This window comes from Micromesistius poutassou, assembly GCF_964030765.1.
Source record: "Micromesistius poutassou genome assembly, chromosome: 13".
NCBI classification, from domain to species: Eukaryota; Metazoa; Chordata; class Actinopteri; order Gadiformes; family Gadidae; genus Micromesistius; species Micromesistius poutassou.
Window position 1 is genome coordinate 17,498,889 of NC_140283.1, and position 17,883 is coordinate 17,516,771.

The 17,883-nt window shown below is 47.0% G+C and overlaps 1 protein-coding gene across 2 annotated transcripts in view; it reads right to left on the reverse strand.

Annotated features, from left to right (window-relative positions):
• The window catches only part of cntn1a (contactin 1a), a 68,074-nt gene that overhangs the window by 30,358 nt on the left and 19,833 nt on the right, over nt 1–17,883 (reverse strand). Inside the window, exons 2-3 of one of the 2 annotated variants that reach the window (XM_084476771.1) lie at nt 6,569–6,716; nt 3,918–3,956 (exon numbers count right to left, since the gene is read on the reverse strand). In XM_084476771.1, the coding sequence (XP_084332897.1) occupies nt 3,918–3,956; nt 6,569–6,629 (100 nt within the window). In that variant the 5' untranslated portion in view covers nt 6,630–6,716. Of the gene's footprint in view, nt 1–3,917; nt 3,957–6,568; nt 6,722–17,883 lie in introns of both variants that reach the window. The other variant, XM_084476772.1, reaches the window with a different exon arrangement.

Genomic DNA, 17,883 nt, shown 5'->3' on the forward strand with positions numbered 1-17,883 from the left:
CACATCAGCCTGCATTACTACCACTACACCACTCTGGACCGTTCCATCCGGGAGCAACCAATCTGTGCCGTCACTGCTTCTGATCAATTATTCAGCGCAGCATTACTTGTCATTTTAGCTGTTGGAAGACAACAGCTAACGACAACCCGTTTACAACGGGTCGACTTTTAATGGCGGAGCACGGCTGCAAACCGCCCTCCTTGTTTTTCAATTCAGGGTGGCCCAAAGCCACAACAGATGACAGAGGGTATATATTAAAACCTACGCCGACAAATCTTACTGACAAACGCTAGCTCAGCTCAACTTTGCTCAACAGCTGGGCGGATTTGAGGCGGTTGCATCTGTGGCATGTTTACATATGCAAATTGGCGCGTAGCCCAGTGGGACGGATAACATATGTACAGTGGGACGTGGTACCAGGGCGGCAAAATGATCATCTCCCAGAACCCAGAGTCAGAGGCAGGCAGTCTCATCAGTTTAAACATCCTCACTGTCTCACAGGCCAAAGAGAACCAAACAAATACGGACTCAATCGGTTCCAAAATACAATATTGAACAGCTCCGCTTCACCCACGAACAAACGTAAACATTAAATATTGCATGAAATACGGTTCTGAGACGCCCTTGGCTTGGGGAACAGCCAAACAGAATATTTACAGCAGGCCACGGTGGGATGTGGACGGTGGCGTTGTGATTTGAAGGCTGTCAGCCACAATCAGCCTCTAACAGGGCCATCTGCAGGGGAGGCAGACACATGTTCTCATGCACTGCGCGGCTACACCAGAAGGCACAGGCTATCTCAGAGCTAATGCTCGCCTTGATATGGGCACTGCAAATGGAGGTTTTCCTCAGATTTATCCTCAGATGTATCTCTGCTCTTGTTTTTTTTGCTAACACAGTGTGGTGGTTTGGTAACCCGAGTGTGGGCAGAAGCTCAGGGATGACTATGACATTTATTGTAATGTTTGTGACAAATGATGTCTCCAAATGAATACATAATATAATATAAATACAAAAAACAACCCGCAGCGGAGATAAACAAAAGGAGTGTGTTAAGATGGGGTTTATGTGGGCTTGTGTTAAGTGGGAGGAGGGTTACTGTAATACTCTTATTTTGCTTAAAAACAACCAAGCGCAACATGGCCCTGGGCAGAATAACGAGCAATTACCGCAGAACAAAAAGACTTTTCAGTTGTTTAGCACCTCACACTATGCTGTAGTCTATAAAGAAGGCGACCGCACAGCGCAATGTTGTTCAGTCATTAAACAGTAGATGAGTAGAGTCTCCTGCAGCCCATACAGGCTTAGGGACACAGCCATGATGTCCCCTGCCTGACGTCCAGTCCCATCAACACGCTGTCCTGGACACAGCATCACAACATGTGACAAAGCCCCATCCCCACTTCCTCAATTTACCCCTCGCTGTCACCCTGCCTTCCCCTTGATATTCCCTTCAAGAAAACAGACACACACAGACACAGACACACACACACACACACACACACACACACGTCCATGCCATGGGCCTTATTAATTTTAGCGGCCAACTTGGTTCCATCTCAGTTCTAAAAGCTAGCTGGTGCCAACACTGATTCCACATTTAGAACCAAGACGGCCCTTTACGTGAATGGGGCCCATTATAATGCAGGCACAGCAGCACACTACAATGAACACACACTGGACACAAACAGCTGGTGAACCCTGGCCCTGTCGTGGCCTGTGTTAATTAGAGGAAGTGTGCCGTGAAGACAAGCTCATGGCAGCAGCGGGGGGACACTGCAGCCTCTGCACTGCCCCGCGCTCAACGTTAAACGAACACAACGGCGGCAGGATGCACAATGTGCTCATTCAGAAAAGTGTTGGCCGGCAATTATTGGCCAAGACATCTCAAACTCCCCACAGCGTGTGACGAAAGCCCAGCACTTTGTTGTGAGTGCCAGTCACTTTTGTTTGACGTCGTTCATAACAAAAAACCCCACGACTCCTGAAATCTGATTGGTCAGGACTCAGGAGCGACTCTGGACCGCATGAAAGCACACCAACGGCGCTTTGCGTTCGCCTAAATGGCGGCCTGGAGAGCCGTTGGGTGTAGCAGGACGTCGGGTGTTTATCAAGCCCCCTCCACATAGCGTTTCTCGTTCCAGCAGAAATGAGTCATGTATAATGAATCACACCGTCACACAGAAATAGCTTTCATCCATCTTCCCTCCGTGATACCCACATATAGGCCCTGAAAACTCAATAATCCATGAGGTAATTACTGCAATGTCCATCCAAAGACTGATGCCGTCGACACACACACACACACACACACACAGCGGTGGCGGTGGGCATCATCCATAGATTAAAGGGCTAGACTAGCGGCATTTGGATGAACATGAGGAGAGGGCAATCAGCGAAAACGTATCGGCGAGATATCAACAAACGTCCCGGGGACCTCTTTTCATTAGGCTCCTCTCGCTCGCACCCTCCATCTCCTGCGGGCCGCGAGGGGCGAAGGAGTGTGCAGTCCATCTGGGAGGGTCAGCTCTAAGTAGAGCCGACAGGCAGACACAGAGTACATACCACTGCACTCCTACCACTCCTTAGGGGGAAGGCGAGAGTGAGAAGCTGATGGCCAAAGATATGGCCATGGAGGCTCCAGACACTTCTAACCCATCTTGGTGGCTTTTCCTCGGCCGCCTGACATGAAATGCAGAAGCCCCAACGGAGTAAACACAGCATGCGTGCTTCCTTAGGGAGCAGGGGGAGTACCTTTCTTGGGTCAGTGACCCGTGGAGAGGAAGTGTCCTTTGGGATAGTGTTTGGGAGAAGAAGGGGACAAGGGAGATGGATGGGTGGTGGTGCTGCTTTGTCCCTACCCAGAGAGCCATTCAGCATGGAATTACACTGTAGTTAAGACCGAATGAAGGAAGTGTGTATCCCATTATCATCACTCAGATAGGCCCGTGGCTAGCACATTCTTTGGACGAATCAACATTGGCTGAGCAGCTAACTCACCATGTGAAATTCAACCATAAAGCGACGGACATGCTCCAGTGGAAACCAATGAAGTTGTGTCTGGATCCATAGGGGCAAATAAAGGAAGTATACCCCAGAAGGTGTGATCAGGGATGATCATTAGCCAGCCTCTAATGGCATCTCCATTTTAACAGCTGCTGAAGGAATCTGCAATAGGATTCCTGCCCCAAAGGGAGGGTTAGAAATAGTAAAAAATAGTGTGGCAAACAAGTACACAGGTTTAAAAACACCATGAAAGAAGAACAATTTCTCAACATTTGATGTCTTGTGGGAAAAATAAATATTCTGACCTGGGTATTTCCGACGGGCATCAAACTGTTTTGTTTTCAAAACACTTGTTCATTCAGATTCCATGTTGTTTATGCTTAAGGGACACAGAGTTAACGAAGCGACTAACGGAAAAAAGTATTGAACACGTATTCTGTAATAAACTTTTGACCTTTTTTGGTTAACACACTCGCCTCTCATACCACAACCACTCTGCCAGTATTCCCTTTTTCAATCAAAATAGTGAGAATCAGCAGCATACACAGCAGTGGGGGGATCAAGTCATTCATAATTGAATACGCTGCTCTGTTATTCCCCGTCGGAAGGATGAAAGCTCACTTGAACTTCTCTTCGCTCCGCACAGGTCAAAGTCACTGTGGCTCATTCCTCCCGTCTAGCGCCGGCTACACACATCCACACATCATGTGTACGTATGTGCACGTGCTGGAGTGTGTGCATGCGTACGTGCATACTCTATGTGTGCTTTATTTGGGAAGCAGAGTCAGTTAATTGCAAATTGCCATCTGCTTATCTTCTTCATTAAAAAGGGAGCTCTATTTTCTAGGATTCTTAGTTTGAAAGATGGCATTACACAATAAAAGTCCCGTATGGCAGACCGCTGTTCTTACCTCCATAGAAGTCGGCGGGCTCCCCATACATGGCTGCATCTGAAACAGGGTTCAAGGGGAGAGTCATATCAGCGAGCGTGGTGGTGGAGACATGTGTGTCAGCCTTTAATATTTCATTCAGCTCTCATGTGCAGCCACAAAGTGTTTCTGTAGGCGTGTGCATTCCAAGGCATTTAAAAAAACGCTTTCAACACCACTTGAAATCGGAGTGCTTCATAGTCATGAAGTAGGCAGCGTTCCAAAAGCAAAAAGCAAAACTATTGTAACTGCTTTTGCACGTCCATCCCTCTAGGAAACAATCAAACCTAGACTCCAGATACTTTGCTACTCCAAATGTGTTCTCCAACCAAGAACGTGCTTATTTTTTAAACACGATTCAGTTGGAAGACCAATTATTAATATTAACATCCCGAACACATTTTCTTGACGTATTGGTGACTCATGCGAAACACAAATCAGCAGAGTGAAGGTTAAAGCAGCTGGGCGCTGACAGCCAGCCTTGAGCTGAAGACCCACTGAGTGGAAAAACACAGTGAATGGAAAAACACTCCCGATTCCCTGCTAACGCCGACAACATACCCGGCTGGTGCAGGTCTTTGGTTTTGACTTTGTGACGGGGCTCTTGCTGTGCTGATGACTGTAGTCATCGCAAGATTCAAACGTTGGCTGATTATTAGGCCTGTTGTGTGAGGAACATCCCGGAATATGTTTTAATTGAGTTTGATTTGAATTAAAGGAGAACTCTGGCGATTTTTAACCACATTATTGTTTTCCTGAGGGTCACCCCAATTGAGGGAAGTAAAAAAACAGACGAAAATTGATCCGACCAAGCCAGAGATCTGCACTGGCTGCCGGCGCTACAGAATAGCTATAACGCTAAGCTTTGTGTTTTTGTCACTATTAGTAAGACCTTAATGTTAACACAACACATCCAGTAAATCCATGACTCGACGTCACTGCACGACATGTTATTGTTATATATTAGACACAGCTGCGTTAATATTAAAGCCAAATAACAGTTCGAAGAATGGTAAATACCCTGGATCTGTGCACAGATTCTAGGACAGAGTTTAGATTATTTTTGTATGACTTATATAGTGTCACATGAGCTAGCTTGTGGACCCTTCAAGAGAGATGTCAGGACGATTTGGCCGAGCCAGGGACATGACCTATTTAGTATGGATGGCTGTTGTCTGCCTGCACTAACAGTAGAGCCCGCCGCACAGAGGCACACATAAAAGCCTACACACGTTGAACAAACTATACAAAGGAAATATGTCTCTACAAGTCTGGTTTCATCCTTATTTTCGGTTTATTGCCTGTTATTATCCATTATTAAATTATAAAGCTTTTATTGTATTATGATTATGCTAATATAAGATATAGTAGGACGAACAACATAATAAAACAACCACACAACATTACATATTCTTTACCGAACTCACAGCCATGTTTCGGTGGGGGAGCTACGCGTTGAGTGAAGTTTCTACTTGGGAAACTTGAACTTTACATAACGTGACGTCACTCAAAAGGAAAGTTCAGGCTCAATGCTGTGCGATGTGAGGATGAGTTGTTTTTTATTTAGACAGTTATTTCCCTTCCCCTGCTGTTATCTGTCTCCTCTGCTCTGCTCGTACCATAGCTGTTTTCACACTTGCATCTCAAAGCTGAGCCTGCTGCGCTGGAGTCAAAAATGAAATATAACCGAAAGAAATCAACTTACTCGGTAAAGAAGGTATTTATTTGTACTTCAGCAGGTGCTGCGGTGTAGACGTTTTGGGAATGAAAAGTTGACAAAGCAGTCGAGTGCCACATTTATTAGGCACTTTTATGATGGAGGTAATATGTTTTTTTGTTCATAAATGTATTTTTCCTTTTATATGGCCTTGTAAATCATTTTAAGTGGGGCACTTATATCTTAACGTAATGTGATGTAAAAGCCTTTGTTGAAAGTAGGCAAATTACTGTTAATATAATTTATTCAGCAGGCTACTAACCAAGTGTCATTTTGACCAAAAGTCCTCACTTCAGCTTGTAACATTTTATTTTTCTGTTTGCAAGTAAATCCCCCTTCTGCTTTATCCTGATCTTCCTCATACATAGCTTAACCATACCAAACCATCTCATCCTTGTCTTTTTCAGGAGATGAAATAAGGGTGTTAGTGTTGTGCAGGAATGGTCCCAGTCTATGTACTAGTTGTAAATCTACACATTAGACACCCCGCACTCAAGAGGCCAGTGAGTTCGGATCCAAAGAGACAAAGCAAGATGCTGCGGCCAAAGCAATGTTATTTTGGGTAGTTCTTGTTCTTAACTCGCACAGTATAAAATGAGTAAAAAAAAAAGTATTTTATTGCTTTCTTGCTTTAAATGCTTTTGTGTCATTACATACATTTGTGAATTAAAGGGGGGGGGGGGGGGGGGGGGGGTGTCGCGCTTGGTTATTAATAATATAAGAGAGTACTGCTTCATAAAAATAAAAATAAATCACTGAATCTCGAATGTTGGACCAATTACGTCATTGGTCCAGGATTTGAGTCCGGAAGAGTCCGGAATATAGCTTCACTTCTTTCAATAAGAACAGGAAGCAGTATACCTTCCAGACAGGAAGCTGAGGGGGAGGTGTGGAAGGGAGGAGGCAGTCTACTGACCTATGGACGCTGAGGAGAGCAGCAGGTGGAGGTGCAGCAGGAGCAGGTGGATCTGCAGCATGGCTCTGCTACTGGTTGGAGCCTGCTCACTGAGATGATGGCTGGACAGCTACAGCAGGTGGGACATGAGCTGGACTGGCTGCTTCTCCTGTCCTGGATAGAGAGAAGTAGGGAGAACACACAGACAGAGAGAGAGAGAGAGAGAGAGAGAGAGAGAGAGAGAGAGAGATTAGAGAGTGGCAGGATAATGTAGTGGCTAGGCTAGGGGGGTCTGACCCCAAGCAAACTGTACTGGGTTCGATCCCCTGTGTCCACAGTGTACCAGTAAGCAGCCTTGAGCAAGACGCCTAACCCTCCTTAATGTCATGTATCTGAAATCACTGTAAATCCCTTTTGATAAAAGTGTCTGCTAAATGATCAAATACTAAAACACAAATACAGAGTGTTCCCATTTGAACCTGACAAAAGATGATTTGTATTTTTTCATACAAGATCTAATCTTTTTAATTTGCAATTCCGATGTGACTGTGACTCGTGGAGAGTTGATTATGCCCAGAGGATAAAGGGTCCTAGGTCCAAATGGAAGTGTGCGTTCTCGTGATGAACAAAGAGCAGCATTGTATCTGAGGAGCCAACCAACCGACCAGCCATTGTTGTCTTCCTCATGATTTTGTCCAAATCCACTTTCATGTCTCTGCAGCAGTCCATCAAGGGGGAACACTACTCAGTCCTTCTCTCTGTCTGTCTGTCTGTCTGTCTGTCTGTCATTCTACCTGCCTACATGGCAGTCTGTCAGTCAGTCAGTGTCTATCTTTTTACCTGCCTGCTTGTCTGTCTGTCTATACTTATTACATAATACTTGTATGTCTGTTTTACACAAAAAATGTAAATCACCTTAAATGTTCAAGACTCATATTAATAAATATGATGACTCTGTAGTCTGAGGATCAGGGTGAGGAACTGGGTGAAAGGTGGTCTAATTAAGTTGTCGTGCGCTCCTGTCTTGAGACTCAGCTGTACCCGATATCGCATTCCGCTTGAATCGCAAATCTACTTGTCGCTGTAACTTCTGTGACTGAGTCTTCAACGTCCTCTGAACTGAGCAGAATAATCTCCTTTACAAGCACCCACAGAGACCTGCGTTGCATGACACACGCAACATCCAAAACACTAGAGGAGACACTCGAATCCTCTCAAGACTTGACATGACTCGACATGTCACGGATACACCACACACTCATCAATAATGACACAGTTCACAGTCCAAAAAAAGCAAAAACACAGCTGGTATCAAACGCCAACACAGAGTCTGTGAGGCGAAACAGCCCTGATGCCTCCAAGCCCTCACCCAGGCTGGAGGCCTTAGCTCCAGCAAGGTGGAAGATGGACTAATGATTGACAGGACAGACGGATGGCCCTCACTACCCATAGTGATGATGTCTGTCACCGACCGTCTCTGGTGCATCACATCAGTCCCCCTTCCCTCCAGGCCTGTTAGCATAACACGACAACCAGCTAGCAGCTAGCAGCTAACAGCCTGATGCCAGGCCCGCCGCTATGACAGGCAGCAGCTGTGTGGTTAAACGTGGACATTAGCACGTGTTAATCTCCTCTGGAGGCCCGGGGATGCAGCGAGCTGGGCTTCCAGCAAGGCTAATAACAATGACGTCTTACTGCCCTGTTAAACATCCCTGTTAAATTGAGCAAAATAAAGAGTTCAAGATTGTTTCAATTGCATGCAAACAATGACGTCCGGTTGATTTAAACGTTTTCGGAGCGGTTCGTTTAAACATTGCTTCATATATCACACTAAGTGCATCATTTTCATCAGTAAAACCGCATTAGGACACTAGATTTAACTCAATTTTTAACGAGAAAGCCAATAACAACTCAATTAGGACGCTTGGTCTAAGGCGTAATGATTTGTCCCTAATGCTGATTGTTTTTGCTCCCATTTTCTCCACTCCTGTGTAAAAGAAAATCGGTGGAGCTAGCTTCTGTGTTTGGCTAGCGGTAGTAAATATTCTTAGCTAGCAGCAGCTACATTATGATGTCAAGTTTGTGTGAGAGCGCCCCCAGCACTCGCTATCACTCCACACCTGGCCACTCATTCATTCATTCATTCCCATGCCTTGCTGGCCTGATATTTGCTGGTGTAGTGTAATTGAACATTAGGGAGACAATATTGATTGGTGGTGCTCAGCCATGGCAGGCAGTAAGAGAGAGAGAGAGCAGTGTTCAGTTGGCAGGCAGTGAGAGAGAGAGAGTGGAGGATTGCAGAGAATGAGACGATGATAGGAGTAGGTTTCTGTCCTAGCAGCTATGGGCTTAGACTCCCAATGTGAAAAGTTCTACTGGGTCCAATCTGCACAGCTTCTCTGCAGGCTTTCTTGAGCAGCGTGATATAACCCGCTACGTGCTCCATAATGAGCTGTTTCTGGATTCACGCTTCGTTGTTAAGCTAATAGTGTCTCCAAAATGGCAAACTAATACAAACGAAGACATGCATTTTCGGTAAATCACAGCTCTCTCTCTTACTCGCACTCACACACACACACACACACACACACTCACACACGCACCCACCCTCCCTCACAGAAACACACTTAATAAGTCGGACAAAATGTCTGCAGCTGGAGGAAGGCAAGACATAGGCTTTCGTCTTTCACGTCTTTGCCCCCGTATCCTAGCAACACCTCTCCAAAGGAACAGTACAAGTGCTGGAGGGGGGGGCGGGTGGTAGGGGGTCTTTGTGGCCATGAATATAACTGAGCAAACATTCATTTTAACGTGGAACAAGCCCACAATTGTGGCGTGGCTCCAGCCATCCTTCTTAACACATTCATCAAACTATGACAAAGCAGTGGGGACACAAGCTTATGTGTGACCCCCCCCTTTCTCTCTCTCTCTCACTCCCTGTTTCTATGTACTCTCACTCTCTCCCTCCCTCTCTCTATGTACTCTCTTTCTCTCTCTCTCTCTCTCTCTCTCTCTCTGTCTGTCTGTCTCCCTATTTCAACGGACTCTGTATTTATCTCTCTCCCTCTCTCTCTGTGTCAATCTCTCTGTCACTCTCTCCCTCTGTTTATTTTGACTTATTCCCTCTCCCACTCTCCCTGTCGGTCCCGTGTGCCGCGGGCGGCCATATTGACCAGCGTTGTCCCGGGTCCTCCATGAATCATGGATGATGTTAATAAATGCACTTAGGAGATTAAGGGCAGAGATGTTATGTGGACGCACACACAACGCTCTGCCATTAAGAATCATGGCATCTTGAACCGAAGTAACAGGCAACAGACGAGAGAGAGGGCAGCGGGGCAGACGTGCTTATAATCAGTATTAATGGGCCCACCTTACCTCTCTCAGCGTGCGGGGGGGGGCCTGTGTTCTCCGCCCCCCCCCCCCCCCCCATAAATCACCTGGTGCAGCTGTGACAGCCCTCAAACAGGGACATTTTCTCCCCCGCCTCTCCTCTCCTCCCCTCCGCTCCGCCATGAATCAGAGGCGGGATGTTGTCAGGGACTATTAGGAGCTGCTATCACTGCTCTCCTCTGCTGCTCGGTTTTTTTGTTTTTTTTCATGCTCCAGCTTCTCCCGTTTCTCCATCTGCAAGGCTCGTTCATCTGCTGGCTGAATTAGAATTTGGTTGCACCTTCTTCCTCCTCCTCCTCCTCCTCCTCTTTCCCTTTCCTTCTCCTTCTCTCTCGCACTCTCTCTCATCTTAAGTCTCCTACTGAGACGCCAAACCCCAGCCTGGACAGTTTTAATATTACACAAAGGCTGTGTGTGTGTGTGTGTGGTTGTGTGTGTGTGTGTGTGTGTGTGTGTGTGTGTGTGTGTGTGTGTGTGTGAGTATGTGTCTATATGTGTCTGTATTTGTGTATATGTGTGTTTATGTGTATGTACTGTATGTGTATGTGTAGGAGTATGTGCTACTAGTGTGTGTGTGTGTGTGTGTGTGTGTGTGTGTGTGTGTGTGTGTGTGTGTGTGTGTGTGTGTGTGTGTGTGTGTGGGCGGGGAAGGGGGGGGGGGGCAGTCTGATGCGGCCAGTATGTGGGCCTCAACACCACCACGACACCACCAGAACACCTTAGGAATATAATCGCCTCAACACAAAACCATCTGACAACGGGGGTCAGGAGAGTAGAAGCCAGTAATCCACAGCTGTTCCTCCCAGTGGCCTCTGTGATGGCTGTCTCCCTGCGCAGCATCCCTAATGCTTATCAGTGGGGGTCAGGGCCAGTGGTGGAGGCAGGGCGGGGCGGGGCGGGGCGGGGTCGGGTGGAGGGTCAGTGGACACAGTGTGCGGATGAGGGGGAAGGGAAGTCATCAGAGTGGGTAGACTTCACAAACAAGTGGGTGGGAACCTCCTCCGAGCGCGCCCACACACACACACACACACACACACACAGATACAGACCCATGCACACACACACACACACACAGTAGAGACTTGCATACAGAGATTCCCTCACAATCACCCAGCTCAGTCAAATTAACATCAGCTTTACAAATTAATCCAGCTGGTGGGAGCCAAGATGGGGTTAATGCTGGCTTGGCGTGGTCTCTTAATCAGTGTAGTGGTGGATGGTGTAGTGGATGGCAGCGTTGCTTAGAGACAGTGGAGTGAATATGGGCCTGGCTGCAATCAAGTCTCAATCACTTCTACACTTGTTCTGCACATGTAGAAGCACACAGAATGGCTAACGAAGAGGAGAGCTGGAAGGCTGTCAGAGGCAGAGAAAGAACAAAATAGAGATGGAGAGAAAAGATTAAAATAGAGAGAAAGAAGAACAGTTAAAGAGAGCCTTTTTGTGAAGCTAGTCTGTTGTCAAAACACATCTATTCTGCCTCCATAAATAGGTTTATAACCAGCCTGGCTTGAAGGACACGGTAACACATTGTATGTAGCAGAGATATTGGACACACTATATGCATTATGTCATGTTTGGGGAGAGATTATATGCCAAAGCTGTATACCTTTTTGTATACACTTTGTCTTGCATTAAGTATACACCTTGTCTAAAATAGGTCTATCCCTTCCTTATCTTGCACTATGTCTATACATTGTCAAAAGCAATAACAACAGCAGTATGAAACAAGACACCGTGTATGCATGCTGATTCGCCAACACTGCACTCCAAACCCGTGGTGATCCATATCACAAACTACACCATGAATTATTTATATAAAAATAGTTTCCCTAAATGAGGCAGTGCAGCCTCCCCCTTCGAAGGCTTGACAATCTAATATTTCACAGGGAGGGAGAAAAGACACCACGCCCTGGGATGGACAGATCCAAGCCAGGCTACGACTCCTAATAAATCACATCACAACAAAAGGTATAGAATGAGGTGGTATATACGCTTGAAAGACACACACACACACACACACACACACACACACACACACACACACACACACACACACACACACACACACACACACACACACACACACACACACACACACACACACACACACACACAGCTAATACAACAACCGACCCTGTGGGCTCTGGTCACAAACGTGACCGGTGGAGACACTCTCTGTGAGGAGAGAGATGATGCCCCCCTGTTGCTAGGCAGAATGTGTTCCATCACAACATCCGACAAAAAGAGGTTGTTTATTTGACAAATCAATAGTGGGCATTTGTCCACGGCGGTGCAGGCCGACGTTTCATCCATTTCCACTGGCCGGCTACACGGCCGTGTCGGCACCGGAGGTGTCTGGGAGGCTATTTCGTAGGGAAGTGCTCAATCCGAGGAACACAAGACACCTGCCAGGATGTGTGAGAGGGAGAAAGGGAGAGACCTCGAACACGAACACAAATCCTTCTTCCTAGCGTCTTAATATGCTTGTCACATACAGCTGCAAGGAGGCTGACTGTATTGGTCAGCCAGACAGCTTCAGTCGTATTAAAAATACCATTTATGGATTTAAGGACATTTTGAATTTTAGTTCAGTCAACCATGCTTATTAGTGAAGCAGTTTCTTTTTCGGCTCAAGTGTTTAAGAACTATCGGGCCAATGGCAACAGATTAGATGTTCAAAGTGCAGAAATACTTTGTGCAGAGAATAGGGGTAATTACAATGATCACCATCAAACCTCCAGTCCAAAGAGAACAGGTTCAGACGACAGTGTAATAATGAGGTAATTGAGATGCCCAAAATGGAGTCAGCGCCAAATCCAAATCCATGCAGCGATCTCACCTACTCTATTTTATCCTCTCCCTCCGTCTCACTCTCCCTCCCTCCCACGCTCTTACTCAGCCTTTATAATGTAAGCCATTTATCGCAGCCTTCCAGGTCAACACATGGTCCTTAGGGACAGCCCAGATTCAGTGGCCCTGCGTGACCCTGCATATCAATATCATCCGATGCGATTTTAGTACAAAGTGTGCTGGAATAACATACGCACTACCTATAATGCACGATATGCAATTTTGGTGATACGCATTAGTGTACAAGTAAACAGAATCTGAAAAATCGTCAATGTTTCCAACTGCTCCAAACTCAACATCCATTAGCAGAATGCTTTTACCTTGAAACGTAGAAAAGCTTGTTTGAACATGTTGAACGTGCTCGTCTTGAGGACTGCACTGCACCGAAAGGAAGGAGACTGTCAGGGGGCAGACAATGGAAACGGCCAACGGATGCTTACAACTTACCATTAACCTGTGCACTAATTGCTGTCTCCATGGAAGCAATAGAAGAGGCTGAGTTATGGGAAGCCCCTCCATTGCTGTAATGGCAGCACAGCAGCATAAAGCAATTGAATTCCCCATTCAGTTGACCTTTTCTTTTGACTGATGTCTATACTGAATGTCCATAATGGATTTTCCTTCCTTGCTTGCATCTCCATTCTGTGAAATGTGGGTCACGGTGGTCAAAGGGCTGCAACTCACCTTTGCACATAATAATCACTGGTCACAATGAAAAAAACTGGCTTTATCGACCTTTTACCATTCAGCGTGAGTATCTTGATATAGCATGCGAAAACTGTTGAGAATGAGCGACTGTTATCGGTAGCGTTCAACAGTGTGTGTTCACAGGTTGTTATGCAAGGTTCTGAAGGGGTTAACCAGATGAGAAAGGGGTGGGGCCTGCATAGATGGGGGCGGGGCCGGGGGTTAGGATGTTGTCCATGCTCCGCAAGGTCACCCGGGGAGCCAGATGTGTTGCTTTAAGTTTAACACGGTCATAACGTACAACGACCCGTGCTATATCGCTTCACATAGCGGCACTATATTACGCGGTACTCTACGACGCCTGGTCGATACGGTACATGGTGAGCAATTGGCAAAGGTCAGGAGGAGAGGACTGTATCCTGGATTAGAAACCCACTCAATTACTTCATAGCACATCTGGCCAATGGAGATATCAGCCCAGCAGCGGTCAACAGAACTGCATGTGGCAGGCCACCATATCTCAGCGTACACCAATACAGTTGACAGCTCTGTGTGACACCCAATCCCAGATAACAGTAATTACCAACTGACAGAGTGATACGTCGGTTTCGCCACGTCTGTGTCAGGAACACACGCAGAGAATCCCAGAAAACAATTGTTTAGCCAGGAAAATGTGAATAAAGTTTCTGCGGTATATTCAGACAGGGAAACAAGATGTAAGTCGCTGGCCAAAGGGCACAGACAGTTCACCAAATCCTTTAGGGGGGGAATAAATATCTGACACACATTCGAAAGATTAGACTTAGGAGAGTCTTATTCACTACCCCCTTATTGGATTAAATAAATGGGATAGCACATTAGACTAAAGATTACGGCGACAATGGGAATGCTATTCTCATGTCAACCAAATACGTGCTGCAAATATCCTGCCTAATTACATTTTGCACCACTGACAGGAGGAGGATTTTCATTATGGCGCTGAATAGGCTCTAACGCAAACCCCACACACCCAACTGGAACACTAATGTGGTGCTTTATGGTTGCTTTAGGGATGCTGCCGTACCTCGCTATTGGGTCCAAAATGAAAACATTTCATTTTCAGTTACTGAAAACGAAAAGTGCTGGAAATGAAAGTACTGAACAAAACAAGAAAAAAAAAATCAATAAATAAACAACGGCAGAAATTCGAACATTTTGCCTTCGAAAGAATGTCATTCCACCGAAGCAAAGAGATTACGAACTATTAGCCGAGTGATTTAAGTGGACTCTTCCCATAGCCCTTCCCATAGTACTGTACCATCACTTTCATAAGCACAACAACATGAACAACAACAAGGTGTTCCGGCCCGGCCGTCTAGCCCTAGATCGGAAAGAGCGGTCGCCGAGATGCTTACCTCTCTGTGAGCGTCTGGCGTGTCAGCGGGCAGAAGAGATGAGCTACTTAGCCACACACACACATACTGCATCCCTATCCTGTCCGACAGGCCCAGCCTGCCAACTGTCCTAAATCCTGCACTGCCATTGTCTGTGTAACAACTGAACTGAGTCCCTGGATGGCAGCACTCTCCCCCAAGGTGCACAGGGGAGGGAGGTAGGGGAGGAGGGAGGGAGGGATGGAGGGATGGAGGGAGGGAGGGAGGGAGGGAGGGAGGGGGGGAGGGGAAGAGGGAGGGGGTAAGGAGGGAGGGAGGGAGGGAGGGAGGGAGGAAAGGAGGGAGGGGGTAAGGAGGGAGGGAGGGAGGGAGGGGAAGAGGGAGGGACGGGTGAAGGAGGGAGGGAGGGAGGGAGGGATGGGTGAGGGAGGGAGGGAGGGGAAGAGGGAGGGACGGGTGAAGGAGGGAGGGAGGGAGGAAAGAAGAGGGGGGGGAAGGGAGGGAGGGAGGGAGGGGGGGGAAGGGAGGGAGGGAGGGAGGAAAAATAGAAAAGCTTCATTCTCTGTTCTGAAGAGAGGAGCCATGCAAATAGGGCGCAGCTAAAGGAGACCCCCGTGGTGAGAGCTCTCCACTGAGGGGTCTTCCACTCCCAAACGGCAACCGGGCCGGGCTCTAATCTCTTAAGCACTCCCACCACTCCCCTTCTCCCCCTCACACACACACACACACACACACACACACACACACACACACACACACACACACACACACACACACACACACACACACACACACACACACACACACACACACACACACCCGAACAGCAGGGAGCATGCAAGGAATACAGAGACATGCTTGCACCCGCATCCACACTCGCTTGTAAACACAGACACACACACACACACACACACACACACACACACACACACACACACACACACACTTGTACACACACACACACACACACACACACACACACTTGTACACACACACAGACTTACACACATACACCCGAACAGCAGGGAGCATGCAAGGAATACAGACACCTCTAGATAGACTCATCAGCCCGTATGCAGAGCCCCGTCCCTCTTGTACACGGCTCTTACACAGCCAAGGCCGCTCTATTAACAACCTCAATCTCCCTCCTTAGAAAACAAGATCAGAACCTCGCAAGGGCCCTCGGTGACAGAAGCTAGCCGCGAAAGGGCCTTCCTTCAGGCGAGGCGACCGCAGATCTGGCCTAACCCTCGAGGGCGCACGCAGAGCGCCGCAAATCAAATATTACCAGCGCAAATTTGCCAATGATGCCAATTTACGAATCCATCCTTCATTATGATGTTTGTGATTCAGTGGGCACACAACCACACCCGCCTGAACATATGGTAAACAAACAACCCTAATCAGACCACAAAGACAAGAGAAAGAGGGGCCCCGCCTTACCGGGAGAGCAAAAACAAAGCCTGTGATTGATTCCGGTTATTGGATTTCATGCAGTTTAATCTTGCAGACTTTCTCCCATGCTGCTGCCTCGGATGCTTGCATTAGCCTTGCTGGGAAATGTGTGTCCTACTTACCCTGGAGACAACATGCTTCAGAAGGCGTTTCAAGTGTAATACTGTCTAGTTGTTTAAGCAGATGCTTCTATCCAGAGCGATGATTATAACGCGATGTCGTTAATGAGCAAAGGGGGCACAGCATCTTGATGAAGGATGCTGGGTTAGATGAAGGAGGTTAGATGAAGGAGGTTAGATGAAGGGGGGGGGTTACCCTGCGGCCATCAGGAATCAATCAAATCGGGAGTCTTTGAGGCCGAGGGTCAAACGCAACTAGCCACTCCCCCATATCCAAAGTAAGGTTAGTAGAAGGGCTACACAAGGGGGGCACTGTGTAGTATAATAATGAAGATATTCTGCATGTAAAAGCAAAGCACATGCTTGTCTCCACAGACACGGGCACATGAATATGCAGGTGCAGAACGTCCCACTTTGAGGCCGTGAAAGATATAAAGTAGGTCAGGATTTCTTTGGGTCATCCTAGTTCCTGGAGCTGGGAGAACAATTTTCCTGTTCCATCATGTGGACTGTTTGGTCTAAAACGACCACGTCAATTGTGCAAATGTAATGTCATAAAGGGGGTAACCATTTTACTCTTCTTTTTGAGACAGGCACGCCGCGATCCATTAAACACAGTTTTTAGAGCTCATCAAAAGTGCTGCAAATCAGTCAGGAGTGAAGGAAATGATGTCTAGCGCGCGTCGGGGAGAGACGGGGGTGTTGGAGTGCAGGGCGTGTGTCTGGCATGATTCACTGGGCTGCTGTTGCGTTTAGCAGGGGAGGTAGCTGACTCAGCACAACCCACTATTCCAGTGGGGATAAACAAAGATAATTTCCCCCTCACACACTCTCCGTGTGTATTCCACCCTGTGGAGCCAAGGGTCTGTTGTGCATCAACACCACTCAGACAGACTACTCACTCCAGTGTCCCTGCAAGATGATCACGGTGCTGTCGGAGCAAGAAAAACTAATCTTAGGCTTGCTTTTAAATAAGCACAGCGCATTACTATGCCAGCCACGCAGAACAGAAGAAGAAATCGATGACAATCTGAGAAATTGGATTGTTTAAAAAGTAATTTAAAGATTGCTGACACGATTCATCGAACCGGGTTAAACGAACACACAGGCTGTGTGTGTGTGCGTGTGTGCGTGTGTGTGTGTGTGCCTGCCCACGCATGTGTGTGTGCGTGCGTGCGTGCGTGCTTAAATCCTGTCAACACAGCTACCCTCCTAAATTGTTGCGGTTATATGTATTATTGGTATTATTGCTGTTTATTTACTGTTAATATGCAACAGAGATGCTCTGCCACTGCTGTTATTGGATTGAGGCCATCAATGACCAGCAAGTCACTTTGATTTGTTTCTAAGGCGAGCACAAATCACATTACAGCTAATAACAAACCTCCTGAACATTGGCTGGACCACTTTGTGTACCAAAAAAAAAAGAAAGAACATCCAAACCTGCCAGCTGGCA